This window comes from Phascolarctos cinereus, unplaced genomic scaffold (assembly GCF_003287225.1).
Source record: "Phascolarctos cinereus isolate Bilbo 61053 unplaced genomic scaffold, phaCin_HiC Scaffold_1;HRSCAF=81, whole genome shotgun sequence".
In the NCBI taxonomy this organism is placed as follows: Eukaryota; Metazoa; Chordata; class Mammalia; order Diprotodontia; family Phascolarctidae; genus Phascolarctos; species Phascolarctos cinereus.
In genome coordinates this window covers 65448364-65466711 of record NW_027555514.1, presented here as the reverse complement: position 1 = coordinate 65466711, position 18348 = coordinate 65448364, and the positions used below count along the sequence as shown (strand labels likewise).

The 18348-nt window shown below is 37.4% G+C and overlaps 1 protein-coding gene across 2 annotated transcripts in view; it reads left to right on the top strand.

Moving 5' to 3' along the window:
• The window catches only part of ODAD2 (outer dynein arm docking complex subunit 2), a 213622-nt gene that overhangs the window by 152087 nt on the left and 43187 nt on the right, over positions 1-18348 (top strand). For both annotated transcript variants that reach the window (XM_020990516.2, XM_020990517.2), the window contains 2 exons: positions 4587-4775; positions 8425-8646. In XM_020990516.2, coding sequence (XP_020846175.1) covers positions 4587-4775; positions 8425-8646 — 411 coding nt within the window. The remainder of the gene's footprint in view (positions 1-4586; positions 4776-8424; positions 8647-18348) is intronic.

Genomic DNA, 18348 nt, shown 5'->3' with positions numbered 1-18348 from the left:
ATGTACCTGTTATATGTCAGGCTCTGGGCTAAGCTGTATTATCTCATTTTATCCTCACAACAACCCTGGGAGATAGGTGCTATTATGATCTCCATTTTATAGACAAAGGTTAAGTGACTTGCTGAAGGTCACACAGCTAGTAAGTGTCTGAGGTTGGATATGAACTTGGGTTTTCCTGACTCCAGAACCAGTGTACTATTCACTATGTCCACCACCTAGCTTCTTCTGTTATGGAACAATAATGCTCCATCACATTCATATACTGCGCTACAATTTGTTTAGCTATTTTTCCTTTTTCCAAGAATGTTTTATTTTATTTTTTCTCAATTATACATAAAGACGTATTTTAACATTAGTTTTTCATAACTTTTGAGTTCCAAATTCCCTCCCTCTCTCCTCTCCCTTCCCTCTTCTTTGAGAAGGTAAGCACTTTGATATAGATCATACATGTACAGTCATATAAAACATATTTCTTTTTAAGCCATGTTGACAAAGGAAACACAAACCAAAAAACCAAACAAGAAAAATAATGTAAAAAAAGTATGCTTTGATCTGTATTCAAATTCATCAGTTCTTTCTTTTTTAAAAAAAAATTTCCAATTACATGTAAAAAAATTTGACATTCATTTTTAAAAAATTTGAATTTCAAATTCCTTCTTTCTCTCTCCTCTTCATTGAGAAGGCAAGCAATTTGATGTAATTATACATGTGCAGTTATGCAAAACATATTTCCATATTAGTCATGATGTGAAAGAAAACACAGGCCAAAAAGAAAAGAAAAGAAAAGAAAACCTATCAAGAAAAACAAAGTTTTAAAAAACATATGCTTCAATCTGTGATCAGTCTCCATCAGTTCTTTCCCTGAAGGTAGATAACATTTTTCATCATGAGTCCTTCAGAATTGTCTCAAATCATTATATTGCTGAGAACAGCTACATCATTCACAATTGATCATCGTACAGTATTACTGTTACTGTGTACAGTGTTCTCCTGGTTCTACTCATTTCACTTTGCATCAGTTCATGTAAGTCTTTCCAGTTTTTTCTGAGAGCATCCTGCTTGTTATTTCTTATAACACAATAGTATTCTATCACAATCAAATCATAACTTGTTCAGCCATTCCCCAATATATGGGCATCCCCTCAATTTCCAATTCTTTGCCATCACAAAAAGAGCTGCTATGAATATTTTTGTACGTATGGGTCCTTTTCCTTTTTGTTTTTTATATCTCTGGAACATAAACCTAGTAGTGGTATTACTGTTTCAAAGGGTATACACAGCTTTATAGCCCTTTGGGTATACTTCCAAATTGTTCTCCAGAATGGTTGGATCGATTCACAATTCCACCAACAGTGCATAGTGCCTCAATTTGCCCTCCAACATTTATGATTTTCTTTTTCCATCATATTTGAGGTGGTACCTCAAAGTTGTATTTTTATTTCTTTAATCAATAGTGATTTAGAGAATTTTTTTTATATGACTATAGGTAGCTTTGTTTTCTTCATCTGAAAACTGCCTGTCCATATCCTTTGACCATTTATGAATTAGGGAATGACTTGTGTTCTTATAAATTCGACTGAGTTCTCTATATATTTCAGAAATAAAGACTTTATCAGAGAAACTTGCTGTAAAAATTCTCCTCCAGTTTTCTCCTTCTAATCATGGCTGCACTGGTTTTGCTTGTGCAGCCCCTTTTTAATTTAACATAATCAGAATTATCCATTTTACATCCTGTAATGCTCCCTTTTTCTTGTTTGGTCTTCATTTCTTCCCTTGTCCATAGGTCTGACAGGGTAAAATATTCCATGCTCCCCTAATTTGCTTATGTTATCACAATTTACATCTAAATCACATACCTGTTTTGGCCTTATCTTGGCATACGGTGTAAGATGTTGGTCTGTCTATACCTAGTTTCTGCCAAACTGCTTCCCAGTTTTTCCAGCAGTTTTTGAGAAATAGCGAATTCCATCAGTTCTTTTTCTGGAGATGGATAGCAGTTTTCATTTAAGTCCTTCAGAATTGTCATATCATTGTATTGATGAAAATAGCTAAGTCATTCACAGTTGATTATTGTACAATATTTGTGTTACTGTGTAGAGTGATCTCCTGGCTCTGCTCACTTAATTTTAGATCAATTCATATAAGTCTTCCCAGTTTTTTCTGAGAGCATCCTGCTTGTCATTTCTTACAGTACAAGCATATTCCATCACAATCATATACTACAACTTGTCCAGCCATTCCCCAATCGATGGGCATCCTTCAATTTCCAATTCTTTGCTAACACAAAAAAAAAGCTACCATAAATATTTTTGCACATAGAGATTAATTTCCATTTTCTTTTACCTCTTTGGGATACAGACTTACCTAATGGTGTTGCTGGAGAGTCAGAAGGTGTGTACAGTTTTATAACCCTTTGGACGTACATGGTTCTAAATTATTACCTAGTCTTCTTAATACATATCATTTCATTCTCATTCCCTCTCTTTCCACACACACACACACACACACACACACACACACACACACACACACGTATATATTCCAAACCATAATTAGTGGAACTAGGTAGTCCATAATTACCAAGGGGGTTATTAAGCCTTATAGTTTCCAGATGAAATCAAAAAGTGTGATGAATTTGAGAAAAAGAATAAAATATGTTCTTATTAATAATTGAGAACTCTGTTCTTAAAATGTACATCATCTACCTGTCTCTTCTTTCCTTCTCACTCTTTTCCCTGTTTCCTTTAGCCAGTAGTATTTATTTCTCTAATTTCTGTTTTTTCAAGTCAGACTATCAGGTATCCATCCTTCTGGCTTATATGGCATATTTAAATGATTGATCATTTTGCCTTTTTGTTGAAGAGTTGGACATGTAAAGGGAGTGAAAGAAACTAGTTATAATTTACCTTTATAACATTTCACTTCTATTCCTATGGGAGGAGTTATTGGCAGATTTCTTTCTCTTGTCAGACTTTTTCTTGTCTCTATAGCTACAATTTGATCTTAGTTTTAAAAAATATATAATTCTATATGCATGAATATAAATTATAGTTGTATGTATGTGTGCAGTTTGTGTCCAAATGGAAATTCCTTTTTATTAAAAGATGATTCTCTGAGCTATTCTTTATTTGAAGATATATGCGCGAGACTGATTTGGGGGAGAAAATGCTAAATATATTTTAGGGCAACACATAGAAATGTAACAGAAAATCCATCTGTAGTACATGTGATCTTCAGTAGCCACCAGACCTGCACTTCATTTTATCATAGTATTAGTAGCTAGGGAACTCTCATTTTATAGATAATTGACATTGATTTTGTCTTGTTTGAAATAGCACTGCTTTAAATGCATCCTGAAGACATTTCTTCTGGGTTCCCTGTTCTTGTGATTGACATCTTTCAATCTCACTTGTGATTTTTTTTTTTTGGTGTTGGTGTAGGACTCATATATTTATAGGATATAGAGCTTTAAATTTTCAATTGTAATATAAATGTAAATTTGTATAATTATAGATTATATACAGTCAGTACTCAACCATTCTTAACTGTTAATAATTTACATTTAAAATTCTGTGAATACTAGTGCAACTCTGTGTTTATCACTGACTCTTGCTGCTTGATTGGACTGTCTTTTTTTCTTGTCAGGTATTTACTGGATCATATTTCCTGGGAGAGAGGAAGTATGGTACAGAGCAGTGGTATTAAATTCAAATAGAAATGAGGTCCTCTGAACTATACATAGAGATCCCTATGGGCTACAGGTTGACTTAGAAAGTCACATCTTAACATCATCTATGTTTATTGTATTTGTTTTTATTTTGTTAAATATTTCCCAATGATATTTTAATCTGGTTTGAGCCACACTCAGGAGTGTTGCAGCAGGCTTCTCTGGTGTTTGAAATCTCTAGTACGGTGGATAGAATACTGCATCTAGAATTGGGAAAACCTGGATTCGACCTGCTTCTCACACTAGCTGGGTGTAGGACTTTGGACAAGCCCTTCAATCTCTTAGTGCCTCAAGCAACCCTTGAAGGACTGAAATCATTGGGAGGGAGAAAGAATCTGAAAATCACAGATATATAAATCTTCAGTCACGTAATTCGTAGTTGGTGTAATGGGCTACTACTCACTTATGCCCATGTGGCATTTCATGGTCTTTTTGATCACCCACAGTTTTGATTCTTTGGAGATTGTGGTATTCCATGACTCATAATCACATAGCATCACTGAGTATCAGTGTTAAAAAGATGGGTTTTGCGGCAGGAGATAGTCATGAAATGTAAAAAGATGTGGAGGAAGAACTTTGATACATTGGGCAGCTTCTTTTGCAAAGCATTTGTGGGAGGCCATGGAGAGCCATCCTACAGTATGAGAAAGCCTGGATGATTCCAATCTGGTGGTGGGAGTACCCACATTAATGAGATCACAGAGGTATTGAAGTAAAAGAATCAACTAACAGCAGCAACAGTTACAGGAAAATAAAGGCAAATTGACTGCTTCCTTTCATACTGCCCCAAAGTACATATCTCTATTTAAGATTTCTAATGTCATTGTAACCATAAACATGGATTTTCATTTTCATTTAGGATGCTGGAGAAATGGTTCGTTCCTTCGTTGGTGGCCTGGAGCTTGTGGTCAATTTACTGAAATCAGAAAACAAGGAAGTCCTAGCAAGTGTATGTGCTGCGATCACCAATATAGCAAAGGATCAGGAAAATTTAGCAGTTATAACAGATCACGGTGTTGTCCCTTTGTTGTCCAAACTTGCAAATACAGTAAGTAGCACATTAATTATGCCTGGTGTTGTCTTAATGGAGTCACATTGGGATATCCATTCACATGAATAATCCAGGGTAGTATCGTAAATGAAATCACACTTTTAAAAAAATATTCATTTATTTATTTAGTTTTAGTTTTAGTTTTCAACATTCACAAGATTTTGAGTTTTAAATTTTCTCCCCCTCCTCTTCTCCCCCCTCTCCAAGATGGCATGAAATGTGATATAGACCATACATGTACAATCACATTAAACACATTTCCACATCATTCATGTTGTAAAGAAGAATTAGAACCAAAAGGGAAAACCACAAGAAAGGAAAAAAAAAAACAGAAAAAAAGGAAAAGCAGTATGCTGCTTCTATTTGCATTCAGACTCCATAGTTCTTACTCTGGATGTGGATAGCATTTTCTGTCATGAGCCTTTTGGAATTGTCTTAGATCATTGCATTTCTGAGAAGAGCTAAGTCTATCAAAGCTGGTCATCACACACTATTACTGTTAGTGTGTGCAGTGTTTTCCTGGTTCTGCTTACTTATGTGAGCATCATAAGTTCATCCAAGTCTTTCCAGATTTTTCTGAAGTCCACCTACTCATCATTTCTTATGGGATGATAGTATTCCATTACATTCATATACCACAACTGGTTCAGCCATTCCCCAACTGATGGACATCCCATCAATTTCCAATTCTTGGCTACCACAAAAAGAGCTGCTATAAATACTTTTGTACTTGTGGGTCTTTTTCCCATTTTTATGATGTCTTTGGGATACAGAGCTAGACGTGGTATTGCTGGATCAAAGGGTATGCACAGTTTTATAGCCCTTTGGGCACAGTTCCAAATTGCTCTCCAGAATGGCTGGATCAGTTCACAACTCTACCAATAATGCATTAGTGTTCCAACTTTCTCACATCTTCTCCAACATTTTTTATTTTCCTGTTTTGTCATGTTAGCCAATCTGATAGATGTGATGTGGTACCTCAGAGTTGTTTTAATTTGCATTTCTCTGATCAGTAGTGGAAATCCCACTTCTTTAGAGGTCTGAAGGTAACACAGTAGATAGGCCACTGGACCTGAAGTCAGGAAGACCTCAAATCTGACCTCAGACACTTATGAGCTATGTGACCTTGGGCAAGTCAATTAACTTCTGTTTGCCTCAGTTTCTTCAACTGTAAAATGGAGATAATAAGAGCACTTACCTCACAGGTTATTGTGGGGAGCAAATCAGATGCTATTTGTAAAATGCTTAATAGAAGGTACTTAACTCTTGTTTTTCTTTATTCACCCTAAAAACATATCTCTGGAACTTCTGAACAAAAAACAGCCAAAAAATCCCACCCAAACAAACCAACCTTCTTTTGACTAATTTATCTAAAACCACACCCAAAGGTTTTTTTGAATAAAAGGCTTGTATTTATATCATGATAGCTACTTGGTGCACAGGTGGTATAAAGAATCAGGAAGGCCTGAGTGCAAATCCTGCCTCAGAAATTAGTTGTGGGAACATGGGCAAGTCTTGTAACCTTTTAAACCTCTGTTTTCCCATCTATAAAATGGCGATAACAATAACACTTATGTCTCAACATTCTTGTGAGGATCAAATGAAATGACAGATATAAAGTGCTTTGCAAGCCTTAAAGTGATATATAAATTCTGGCTATCATCCTCATCATCATTGTCATTGTCGTCGTCATCATCATCATCATCATCATCATCATCATCACAGCACTATGCTGAGCACATAATAAGCTATTAAAAGCTGTTTCATTCATCTATTTGTTCATTAAGTTTTTTCTAGAACAATACCAGAAAAAGTAAATTTATCACCCAACATAAATATATTGGCAAACAGTACGAATACTTTTATTTGTACTGGACACTTTAAAAAATTCAGAGCCCTTTAGCTCTGCACTTACAATGAGGGGATTTGATACATTGAGAAGCATTCAGTGAGAATGGTAAGGTTGCTGGACTTGGAACTAACATCTGGGTTCAGATCCTGATTGTACGTGTGACCTTGGGGAAATCACTTCACTCTTGGAACCTCTAGTCACTCTCAACTCTACTAGTTAGGAGATCCTAGTGGGTTATAGGATCCTATCTTATAGAACTCCAGGAAACTAAGACTATAAACTACTCAGTGATATTGATCCCTATCCATGGGAGTTCTTCTTACTGTTTTGGTTCTCTTCCCACCCCCCCATAGATAAGATGAATAATACAATTCTGATGCGAATAAATGAAATCCAAATATGGAATTTTAACAATAGCTTTTAGCACAGTGACTTAGCCATAATGTAGAAAAATGAAGGAACCACAAGAAGGAGGGGAAAATCAAGAGGTCTGTAGCAGGAATGTTGTCCAGAATCTGCCATTAACCTTGGGCAAATCCCTTAATTTCTGTGGGTCTTAATTTCCTCATCTAAAAAGTGAAAGATTGAACTAAATGATCTCTAAGCTGAGGCAGTATGGTAGAGTGGAAAGAACACTGGCTCTGGAATTAGAGGTTCTGGGTTCAAAGCCTACCCCCAATGCCCACTCCTTTTGTGATCTTGGGTAACTCCAAGGAGAAAATATGGATAAAGCATTTACAAATATTAAAGCATTACATAAATGTTAGCTACAATTATTTGTTACTAACCTCCCTGGGGGCCTCTGTTGTCTAATCTCCTGGGGTTCCAACTTCTGGCTCTATCATCCCTTTCTAGCTCTGGTAGTCTGTGATTCTATGAATAATTAAGACTTGGTGGTATTCACAATTCAAATATTAACATTCAATTAGGCAATTAATTTCTATCCAACTCTGGATTTTCCTTGATTCCCCTCCCCCCATATTTCTCCCAAAGGGTCTATGGTTCAAAGATTAAAATTCTCAGATTTATTCCCCAAACCTCATTTTACTATCATTTTCAGCCTTTTCCTCTACTTCTCCCCCCCCTATAGTATATGTACTGTAAAAGAGTATCCTGCCTTTTTTTTTTAAAGCAAATTTGCTAACAATCTCAGTGTCTATATCTCCTATGTGAATATCTCATTGTGGTGTGGAGGTGAGTGCAAGCTTACCTTAAGATATCCCTAACCTTGTGTGTCCTCCAAGGCTTCTTCCTGGTCCCTCTCTTCCTCTTTCTCAACAGTTTTCCCCCTAATGATCTTATCTCTTCCCATGGATTCAATTATCATCTCTCTGCAGGTGACTCCCAAAGCTATGTTGTTGTGCAATTGTTTCAATCTTGTCTGACACCTTGGGACCCCTTTTGGGATTTCCTTGGCAAAGATATTGGAGTGGTTTGTCATTTCCTTCTCCAGCTCACTTTACAAATGAGAAAACTGAGGCAAACAGGGTTAAGTGACTTGCCCAGGGTCACAGAGCTAGTAAGTGTCTGAGGCTGGATTTGAACTCATGAAGATGAATCTTCCTAAATTCCAAGCCCACCTAGCTTCCCCTTGTGGCTCTGTACACTTGTAAAATGTTTCTCAAACCTAAAAAGTACAGCTGTTCCAACTGAAATTTTTTTTTGCAACAGAACCATAGCCTTGGGCCATATTGAGCACATACCTCCAAGCAGTCATAGCATTTAGAGTTTCATTTAGAAATTCCCTAAACCGGAGCTATTATAACATATGTGTCCATTTTTTTTTCTGTGTAGAACAATGATAAACTGAGGCAGCATCTAGCTGAAGCTATTTCTCGTTGCTGTATGTGGGGCAGAAATAGAATTGCCTTTGGAGAGCACAAAGCGGTGGCCCCCTTAGTGCGGTACCTGAAGTCCAAAGACACAAATGTCCACCGAGCTACAGCCCAGGCCCTGTACCAGCTCTCAGAAGATGCCAACAATTGTATCACCATGCATGAAAATGGGGCAGTCAGGGTAAGTGACAGTCAGAGTATCCAAGAGTCCTTGGAAATGGCAGCAAACTTTGGGTGATGCTAAATTTATCCTTAAAAATGTAATTTGAACATTCTGTGTTGTCCCCGTCTGGCTCGCAGATGCAGATATGCATTACTTCACGCAACAGATGTGTTACTGGAAAGTTGTCTGTAAATAGGACTTTTCTAAAATTAGTCGCGTTTTATACACACTGGAGGGTCTGGCTTGCAAAATGCCCTAAAACTCCTTCCAAGGTGGATGCTTTGGTAGCATGAGTAATCACCTCCTTAATTGTATTTGTTTGAATCAAGGTGAGCCTGTAAAACCTTAATGCATAAAGAATAACGGGCACTGTAAGTCTGTTTCATTGTTTGTCTGGAAGTTATTATTATAGCACTGAAAGACAAATACATAGGAAGCACCAGGAACATTGCAATGACCACTAGCTCTGGGTTCAAATTCTGCCTCCAATGCTTATTGCTTGTATGACCTTGGGCAAGTCATTTTACTTGGACCTGAGGTTCCTCATCTGTAAAATGCTGGCACAGATGGTTTCTGAGGTCCTTTCCAACTCTATGTCTATTACATATGACCTGATACTCCCAACTGAAAGACTTAAGTGTCAAGGTGATCTAGACTGGAATAAAGAGGGCATTAATAAATTAACCATTTACTATTAATTGGCAATTTAGTTAACTTTAAAATGCTTTTAAAATGAATTCAAAATGAGCAATGAAATCTATTTCTATTTTCCATTATTAAAAAGAAAACAGAAACAAAATTAAGATTTGTATTAATTTGAGGTCATTTTCATTCATTGTTTTGTTTTGTTTTTTACTCATGGAGATTTAATGTCCTCTTTCTTATTTTTTAGTTTTCAATAAAGTTTCTCCTTGTATTTTGAATAAGACTAGTCAGCCAACTTGCAGACAGGGATGGTTACTGTTACTGTACGTGGGCCCTGAGATTTCTGTAAATCAGAGACCATGTAGCGGCTGAATAGCTATTAAAAAGTACACCATCACTTATACTGAGGGGGGAAAGAGGTTTGCTTTTCTTTTTTCCTCTTTGAAAGAACTCTTATAACTGATTTGTACTGAGTTGTCTCCTTATATAACAGAGACTCCTTTACAAAAATCTAATTCAGGAGCATATGACAACACTACATATATATTTTTATTTTCATACTGTAAGGCAACTAGGGACTTGATCATTAGCTTATAGTTACTCAAAGTCTTAGCTGTGCTGGGTATGAAATCTGTAGCAAGAATCAGGAAATCTTGTTATAAAAATGTTATTTTTAGAATGACTTTCTCCTGCCACGCCCCTTTTTCTTTATGTTTAGGGACCATTCTAGTTTATGTAGGAATAAAGTGTTAATTTTTCAAAAATAAAGTATCTGGTTTGCAATATTATATTCAAAGCCGTATCATCCTTTCCATTATAAAAGTCTATTTTCATAAGTCTGCAATTTGGTCAAAATATGTTTTACAGGTTAAAAAAAAAAGCAAATAAACCAGACATACAAAGTACCTTTCAGCTATGGCTTGATTTTCAAAAACCATCAAATTTGATAAAGAAATGGAATCATCATTTTAAATTACTAAGGAGTTACCAAAATGGAGGCATTTCTGTGGTGAGAAATGCATATTTAATAAGCAAACATGAAATTCCCCAGCCCATGATATAAATTATGCCATCTCTTTAAAAATTTGTTTTAAATTAGCAAGGAGACTCAAAAATTAGACAGCTGTTAAATTTTGGGATTCCATTTTCAGTTCATTCACAATTCATAATTCTAAAACTTCATAATGTTGTGAATTCCTTGGCTCAGTTCATATGTGTATCCACTATAGCCATCAGTCAATTATTTTGTTCAAATAGAGGAGAGGAGGGGCATGGATAATCCAATTTAAAATACATGTATACATAGACATATATATTCAGCTTTTGAATCCACACTATTTGAAACTGAATACAGTGTGTTCTCCCATTCATAGATTTGTGATTTGAAGTTTCTATATATTATTACATAGCTAGCATTTAGTTAGTGCTTTGAGATTTGCAAAGTGCTTTGTGTTTGATTCTCATAACAACCCTGTGAGATAAGTGCGACATTATCCCCATTTTACAGATGAGGATACCCAAGGCACAGGGAAGTCAAAAGTGACTTGCCCAAGGCCACATGGCTAGTAAGTATCTCAGACAGGAATTGAAGTCAGATCTTCCTGACTTCAGACCCAGCTCTCTATCCACTGTGCCACCTACCTACCTTTTTGGAAGATATGGTACCTACATTCCTTCCTCTCTGGGCAGCTCCAGGGCATATAACATGCCTCTTGTTATCAGCCTAGACAGTGCAGTAGATCTGTCTGGGAATATTTAGCCCCCTTCTAGGGGACATGAGAGCTGTGTTCAAGTATTTGAAGGACTGTCATGTTCTGCTTGGCCCCAGAGGGCAGAAATGGGAGTGGAATTAGTTTAAAAAAAAAAAGTGAGTGGAATTTGCAAAAGGTTAGCTTTAGGTTTGATATAAGGACAAACTTGTTAGTGACTATCAGTGTCCATGATTGGAATGGGCTGCCCCAGGTGCTGCTGGTTTCCCCTTGACCACTCACTGGGAATTTTGTAGAGAGGATTCTTATTCAGATGTGGGCTGCATTAGACAGCAGCTGAGGCATCCCCTTCCTGCAATACTGAAGTTCTGTGATTGTTTTGATTTCTTGCAAGTGGAATGTTTATATTTCTCTTCCAGATTGTCCTTCACTTCTGTGTATTTACCTTCTCCATCTATTGTTCTCTCTTTTGTTTCTTTGGTAAGCCTTACCATTGCAGATTCTGGTTTTTCTATTCCGCCCATTATTTTTGCTGTGCAGGCCATAAATTCTGATCTCATAACTCTTATTTCTCTTTTAAACCAGTCAAGAACAGAATGTTATAGTTCCATGTTCCCCCCAAAATCTACAGTCCTCTGTCTCATTAAGTGTTGGATCTTTTCCCTTTGTCTCAAAGTTATTTAGTCATAGATGCCTGAACTCATTTACTAGATCTGGAGGCCATATTTCTCTCTGTAGTTAATGTTTGCCCTGTTGCTTTATGTGCTTACATTCAAGGTTTTTGGGTTTTCTTCTTCCTGAGATCTTTGGTAGTTTCAGTCTTTTTATGATAGTGGTTTCTTTGGGGGCTGGATCTGAAAGTGTCTCAGCCACTTCCCACTCTAGGCAATTCACAGCACAACAGCCTAGGTCTCTGCCCGAAGTGACTTTTGGGTAGGCAGAACTGACCCCACCTTGATGTAGAATACTTTGTCTCAGACTTAGTGGAAAGCCGCACAACTCCCCCACACACTAAATCCTGTTGCATTCTTTCTGATCCTCAGTTCCCTGGCCAGGCATGGAAAGGTCAGAGAGCTGCCATGTTGGCACTGTGGGGTCGATTTTTGTAGTCTAGGTCATTGAGGCTTTGGGAAGGGATCTAGTATTGAGTCTTGTGGCTGGGAGTGTAAGTAGAAAGGAAGGGATGAATTTGAGACAAATTGTACAGAAAGGATTCATTGTAGGATCCTTACCTGGAGTCCTGCTGTCAATGTCACCATGGCTCCTATTCCCCATCTGGTGGGGATGAACTTCTACATGTGAAACAGAAAAGCAGATAACACAAACAGAAACAAAACCCCCCAGGCCCGTCTCTCAGAGCCTGGATAAAAGAGAAGATGGGAAAGGAAGACCTTCCTCTCTGACCAGTTCAGTTCATGGCGCCCACACTATGGGTGAACTGTCATCCTCATGCTCTGTGTAGGCAGAGAGAATGATGGAAAGAGAGAAACCTTTGAGGCTTGTTCTGGATCAATCAAACCACCCACCTGGTAGGAGATGCAGAATGCCTCCATCTTAGGAGATCTGGGTATACCCGGATAAGCTCCCTTCAGGATCCCTCCATGTTAGGTAAACTGAGCATGCCCCAAAGACCTTATTATGATAGTGTGAAATAAGACTAGAGAGAGGGTGGCAACCGATTGTGGGGGGCCTTTAATGGATTTTATTCATTAGGCAAAAGAGAAAGAACCACAGCAAGGCGGTTAGAGGAGGAGTAGCTTGATCAGATCTATACATAAGAAAAATTCATCTGATAACAGTGTAAAGGATGAATGGAAGTGACCAGTTCTTCAGTTGGTAGCTTATAATGGGCTTTTACTTCAAGTGAGTAAGCAGTCTTCCAAAATGCAAACTGGAATCACCAAGCAAAGCTTCCAGAGATCCCTGGTTCCCTTGGTTCTTTCTATACTTTTCTTCACCTTTCTTTTCTATTTCTTGACTCTTCTACTTATTATATCACTTCCCTATCTTACCTCTCAGCCCATACTTCTAGACAAGCAGTCAGCCAGGGCCTTATTCCATGCAATATGGCACCTGAGTCAGGAAGCAAGCTAATTCCTAATCTACATTTGTGTTTTTTGCTACTTGTGCAGACTCCTGGTCGCTGTCTCACAGAGCTAGAGAGGGACTTTAATTGGGAGGAGGCAAAAGGAAATTAGGGTAGTGAGCTGGGAGGGTTCTGGGAAGCTACAGCAATGGAAGAGAAATGTGGTCTTTACCCTGTTGCTTCCCCTAACAAATAACTATGAAAATCCCTACAAATAACTTTAATGTAGATAATTGAATGTTTAGCAATGTTTTGAAATGTACTGTACTCTTCTGAAATGAGAGGTATTAACTATCCAACCTCTACCCCAGTTTTCTATATACTTTATATAATGCTGAAATCTGAAATCAGATTTTCAAAACCAAAAATCAGATCATATCCTTGACAAAAAAAAGTTCCTTTTTCGAAATTTTGGTTAAAAAAACCCTTTCATTCCTTGAAATTTGCACTCTCATATAAATTGAAGGATGCATGGTTACTATCTATGTATCTATAGATCTAATCATCTACATATCTCTCATCTATGTGTATGCACACATATGTATATGTAGTTATGCAATACCAATGAATATTCACAATTAACAGAACTATAGTATTTGAAACTCAATTGAAACTGTTTGTATAATTTATCTAGAAAAAGTTTAATTTTTTTTCTGATAAAAGAAACCAAGAAATCAATCCGTAAGCATTTGCTTGTGCTTTCTTTGTGCCTGGCACTGGGCTAAACATTGGGAATACAAAGAAAAAACAAATAGCTTCTGTCCTCAAGGAGCTTACATTCTAAAACAGATTATATATTATATATAACAGATTATTACATTCTAACATATATAAATCAGAACATATAAGGTCAAGACAGGGTAAATGGGAGGTAGCCTTAGAGGTCATGGCACCATAAGGATTACCTTAAAACTTAGGACAATGATATAATACAGATTTTAAAGATTCATTTCTGTAGAAATTATGAAATTTTGTAATAATTTGTCATGTTGAAATTCAACCTAAATTCTATATGTTTATAAGATTTTTTCCATAATTAATTTCAATAATTTATTTTCTCAGAAACCCTATTATACCAAGTTCCCTCTTAATTGAGCCTCATTCTTAAGTTAACACCTATATCCTTATCATTCATCAACTTTCATAAGGCCTTTTCACTTTTCTTCCTCACCACCACCACCAGGTGGCACACATTCTATGTAGTGTACTGTGAATAGATGCCTAATTGTCACTTTTCAAATAGGAATATCCTTACCGAAAAAGGTTAAATTAATAATACATATTCTAGCTTGAAACAGTTCTATTCGATCAGCGCATTCACCCAGAAGAATTGGAGAGAGATATAAAAGGAGACAACTACAGGGAATGGAACCCCAAATTGCATGAAATTCTAACAGCTCCCTGTTTTGCACTTACCTGAACTATTTATGATAGTGGTAGTCAGAGACAGATGAGTTTGCTCACCTAGATTGAAGCATCCAGCTCCCTTTGTCTGTGTTAGAATAAAGCCCCACAGACCTTTAATGTTTGGAGGCCATCAGAAACCATTTGATGGCCTGAGTGGAGCTAATTGCCAGAAGCTCAGATGTATACTTGTATGGCTTCATTTTCTTAAGATTGGACAGAATGACGGCTGAGGACGGCTGTGAGGCAGAGGCACATGTGTTGTGCTATGCTCTTCTTGTATGTATGGCTATATCCACATGTTTATAATTATCCAATAAACACTTTAGTGAGATCAACCACAAGTGAGGTTTTGTCTATATTCAGAGGATCATAGAGACTGAGAACCGGAAAGAGGCTCTTGTACAATTCCCTCATTTTACACATGAAGAAATTGAAGCCCAGAGAGTTAAGGATCTTTACTGGGTCACACAGCTAGTAAATGTCTGAGGTGGTATTTAAACTCATATCTTCCTGACTCTGAATCTGATGCTCTATCCTCTAGACCTCTTGAAATCCCCAAACCTGGTAACATTCAGCTATAAATCCATAACAAAAATAGAGACTATGCAAGGGGCCTGCATTTTTCCTCCAGGTTGCTGAGAGCTCTTCTTAATCAGATGCTCTTGCACAGAAGAGTACTCGGGCTTACCATATCTGGGTTACTAATTGTGGCAGCCTTGTTGGTATTCTTCCTAGCACTGAGGAGACTGAAATAAGAGATTCTAGCAGTAAAAATTATATTTCTTTGTGGTTGAAAAAGTGTGCCTAATGCTACGCTGGGCTCTAGGGATACACATAGAAAAATAGAAAAATGAGACAGTTCTTCATTTCTCAGAGCTTATATTAAAATTTTTTCAAGTGATTATTTTTTATTAATTTACCCCTCTTATGACCCTTCCCCCCCATTAAGCAAGTTAAAAAGAAAACAAATCCCTCAATCCGTATCTACATATTCTGGCAAAACAATTCCCATGTTAGCCAAGTCTGAAAATATGTCTTTCTGCACTTTAAATTCATCACCTTTCTGTAAGGTTATGGGTGGCATGTTTCATCTCCATTCTTTTGAACCCATGCTTCATCAATGCATTGATCAGAGTTCTAAAGTCCGAGTTGTTTTTCTCTATAATGTTTTGTATCATTGTAAAAAGTATTTCCCTAGTTCTACTTACTTCACTCTGTATCAGTGCATAGAGGTCTTCTCGACTTCCTCTAAAACCTGCATTTAATCATTTCTTATGGCCCCAATGATATTCCATTACATTCATATATCATAATTTGGTTAGTCATTCCCTCCATAGGAGGATAGTCCTTTAGTTTCCAATTTGGGGCTATGGTGAAAAGAGCCGCTGTAAATATTTTTGTACATATAGATCATTTTCCTCATCGATGTCTTGGGGGGTATAGCTCTAGTGGTATGGTTGGGTCAAAAGATATGTACAGTTTGGTAACTTCTGGGTTATCAGGGAGCTTACATTCTAATAGGGGAATACATCATATTCACAGACAAGTAAATACAGGATGCATGCAAAAAAAAAGAATACCTAGCGCTGTGAGTATGGAACTAAAAGACATGGGAATAAGGAAAAACCCTTTAAAGGAGGTGATGCTTCAGCTGAGCCTTGAGGGGAGCAAGAGTTTCCGAGAAACAAGAGGTGAGAGGGAGAACATTCAAGGCATGGAGGACAGCCTGCGTGTGCAAAGGAATGGAGATGAGAGGTGAAATGTGGCATATGGAGAATAGCAAATGGGATGGTTTGATGGAAACACTGAGTGGGGGTGGGCCAAGGAGTAATGTGTAATCCGCCTCTAAAGTTAAGTTGGAGCCAGATTCTACAGGGCTTTGTTAATCAGAGTGGTTTATTTCAACCCAGAGGCAGCGGAGAGCCCCTGAAGCTTCTTGAGCAGGGGAGTATAAGTCAGACCTAAGCTTCAGGAATATCAGGTTAGCAGGTGGAAAGGACAGAGACCATGCCAGGAGGCCAAGGGGGAGGCTATCGCAACCGCTCAGAGAAGGGGCGATGGACACCTAGACTAGGGCGGTCGTGAGGTTAGAGAAAGAGAAATGACAAAACTGGTGGGCCGTGGAGGTGAGGCAAGTAAGAGGGAAATGTTGAGGACAACTCCTTGGCTAAGAACCTGGGCAACTGGAAGAAGGGGAATGCCAGTGACGGGAATAGGAGACTTGGGAGAAGAGACAGTTTAGGAGGACGTGGGGGAGGGAAATCAAACTATCAAACTGCAAACGCATACGGCTGGAAGAATAGTGTGTTGTGAAGTAACTTGGTGAGAAGGGCCATCTTTAGGGAGAAAATACAATACAAATAGCATATTCTTCTGAAAATATGAAAAATATGGAAACAGGAATTTTCGTGCTCAGTGAAAATCCTAGTACACACTCTGGTTTTGATGGTGGCATCGAAGGACACTTTGTGAGAGGCAGGGTTGTTCTCCATGAAATCAACCTGCAGAGATGGGGGATGTGCTCCAGATAACTGTAGCTTTCCTTAAAAACCTCACTACGGACAGCTAGTGGCGCAGTGGACAGAATGCTGGGCTTGGAGTCAGGAAAACTCCTCTTCCTGAGTTCAAATATGGCCTCAGACACTCACTAGCTGTGTGACCCTGAACAAGTCACTTAACCCTATTTGCCTCAATTCCTCATCTGTGAAATGAACTGGAGAAGGAAATGGCAAAACACTCCAGCATCTTTGCCAAGAAAATCCCAAGTGGGGTCAACAAAGATTTGGAAATGATTGAACAACAACATGGCTCTATCATCCAAATGTCTAAATGCTTGAATACATTTATTATTTTGAGCTTGTAATGAGCTCTAAAAAGTTATTACCTTTGATGTAAAATAGTTCTTTCTAATATTTTCTTTAATAATTCATTTAATCTATTCATTATATTTGAAGATTTGGTAACTTGGTCCTCTCTATATACCTTCCATATAATTTTTACCTTTTATATATACCTGTTACCTTTTACACCTTTTATATATACCTGTTTTTCTTTTATATATACCTGTTTATGTAAAGGTTGTCTCCCACATTTGGAATATAAACTCCTTGAGGGCAGATACTGTTTTAGCATTTCTCTTCATTTCATTTAATGTTTGTTGATTGATTTTCTTAGTCTAAGGTCATTTTATAATATCTTCATGATATTATAGCTGTCTGATACTAAATTGTTATAGTCAACCCACAGGTATTTGCACGGTTGTCAAATCATTTCCTTTCACCCAACTGCCCTATCCTGCAGTACAGAAACCATTCTCAGAATGGGAGGCTATTCTTATAAATCCAACACACCCCGGTGAACAACCTCAGTCTCCTGGCAGGATCTCATGGCACATATTGTTTTGCCACCAAGGAGATTTAGGAAGTGATGCTCCAGGCAGCTGGATTATCTACAGGTTCTGATTTAAACTCACTATAATACATCCCCTTTTTTGGTCAGGCACTTGACAGCTTCTGACTAAAGGATTATATTTTCCCATTGGAGCTGCCTGTTAACATCTAAGTAGCATTAATTCTAATTTAAAATGATGATAGTAATTAATGTCATTGATTAATAATATAATTTAAAATATGATATGCAAAATTAATTACAAGTAATATTTATTATGGGCAGCATTTTCTTTGGTTATTAAAGTGAATCATGAAGATTAATCGTCATTGATTTCTCTGAAATTATCTTGACCAAGAAAGTTTCTGGTTTTGTACACAGATGTATTTATGTAGATGAGTTGTTTCCATAATGCTTTCTTGTCTTTAAAATTTCTATTTTATTGATACTCTTTAAAAAATATTTGGCCTATACCAAAGTCATATT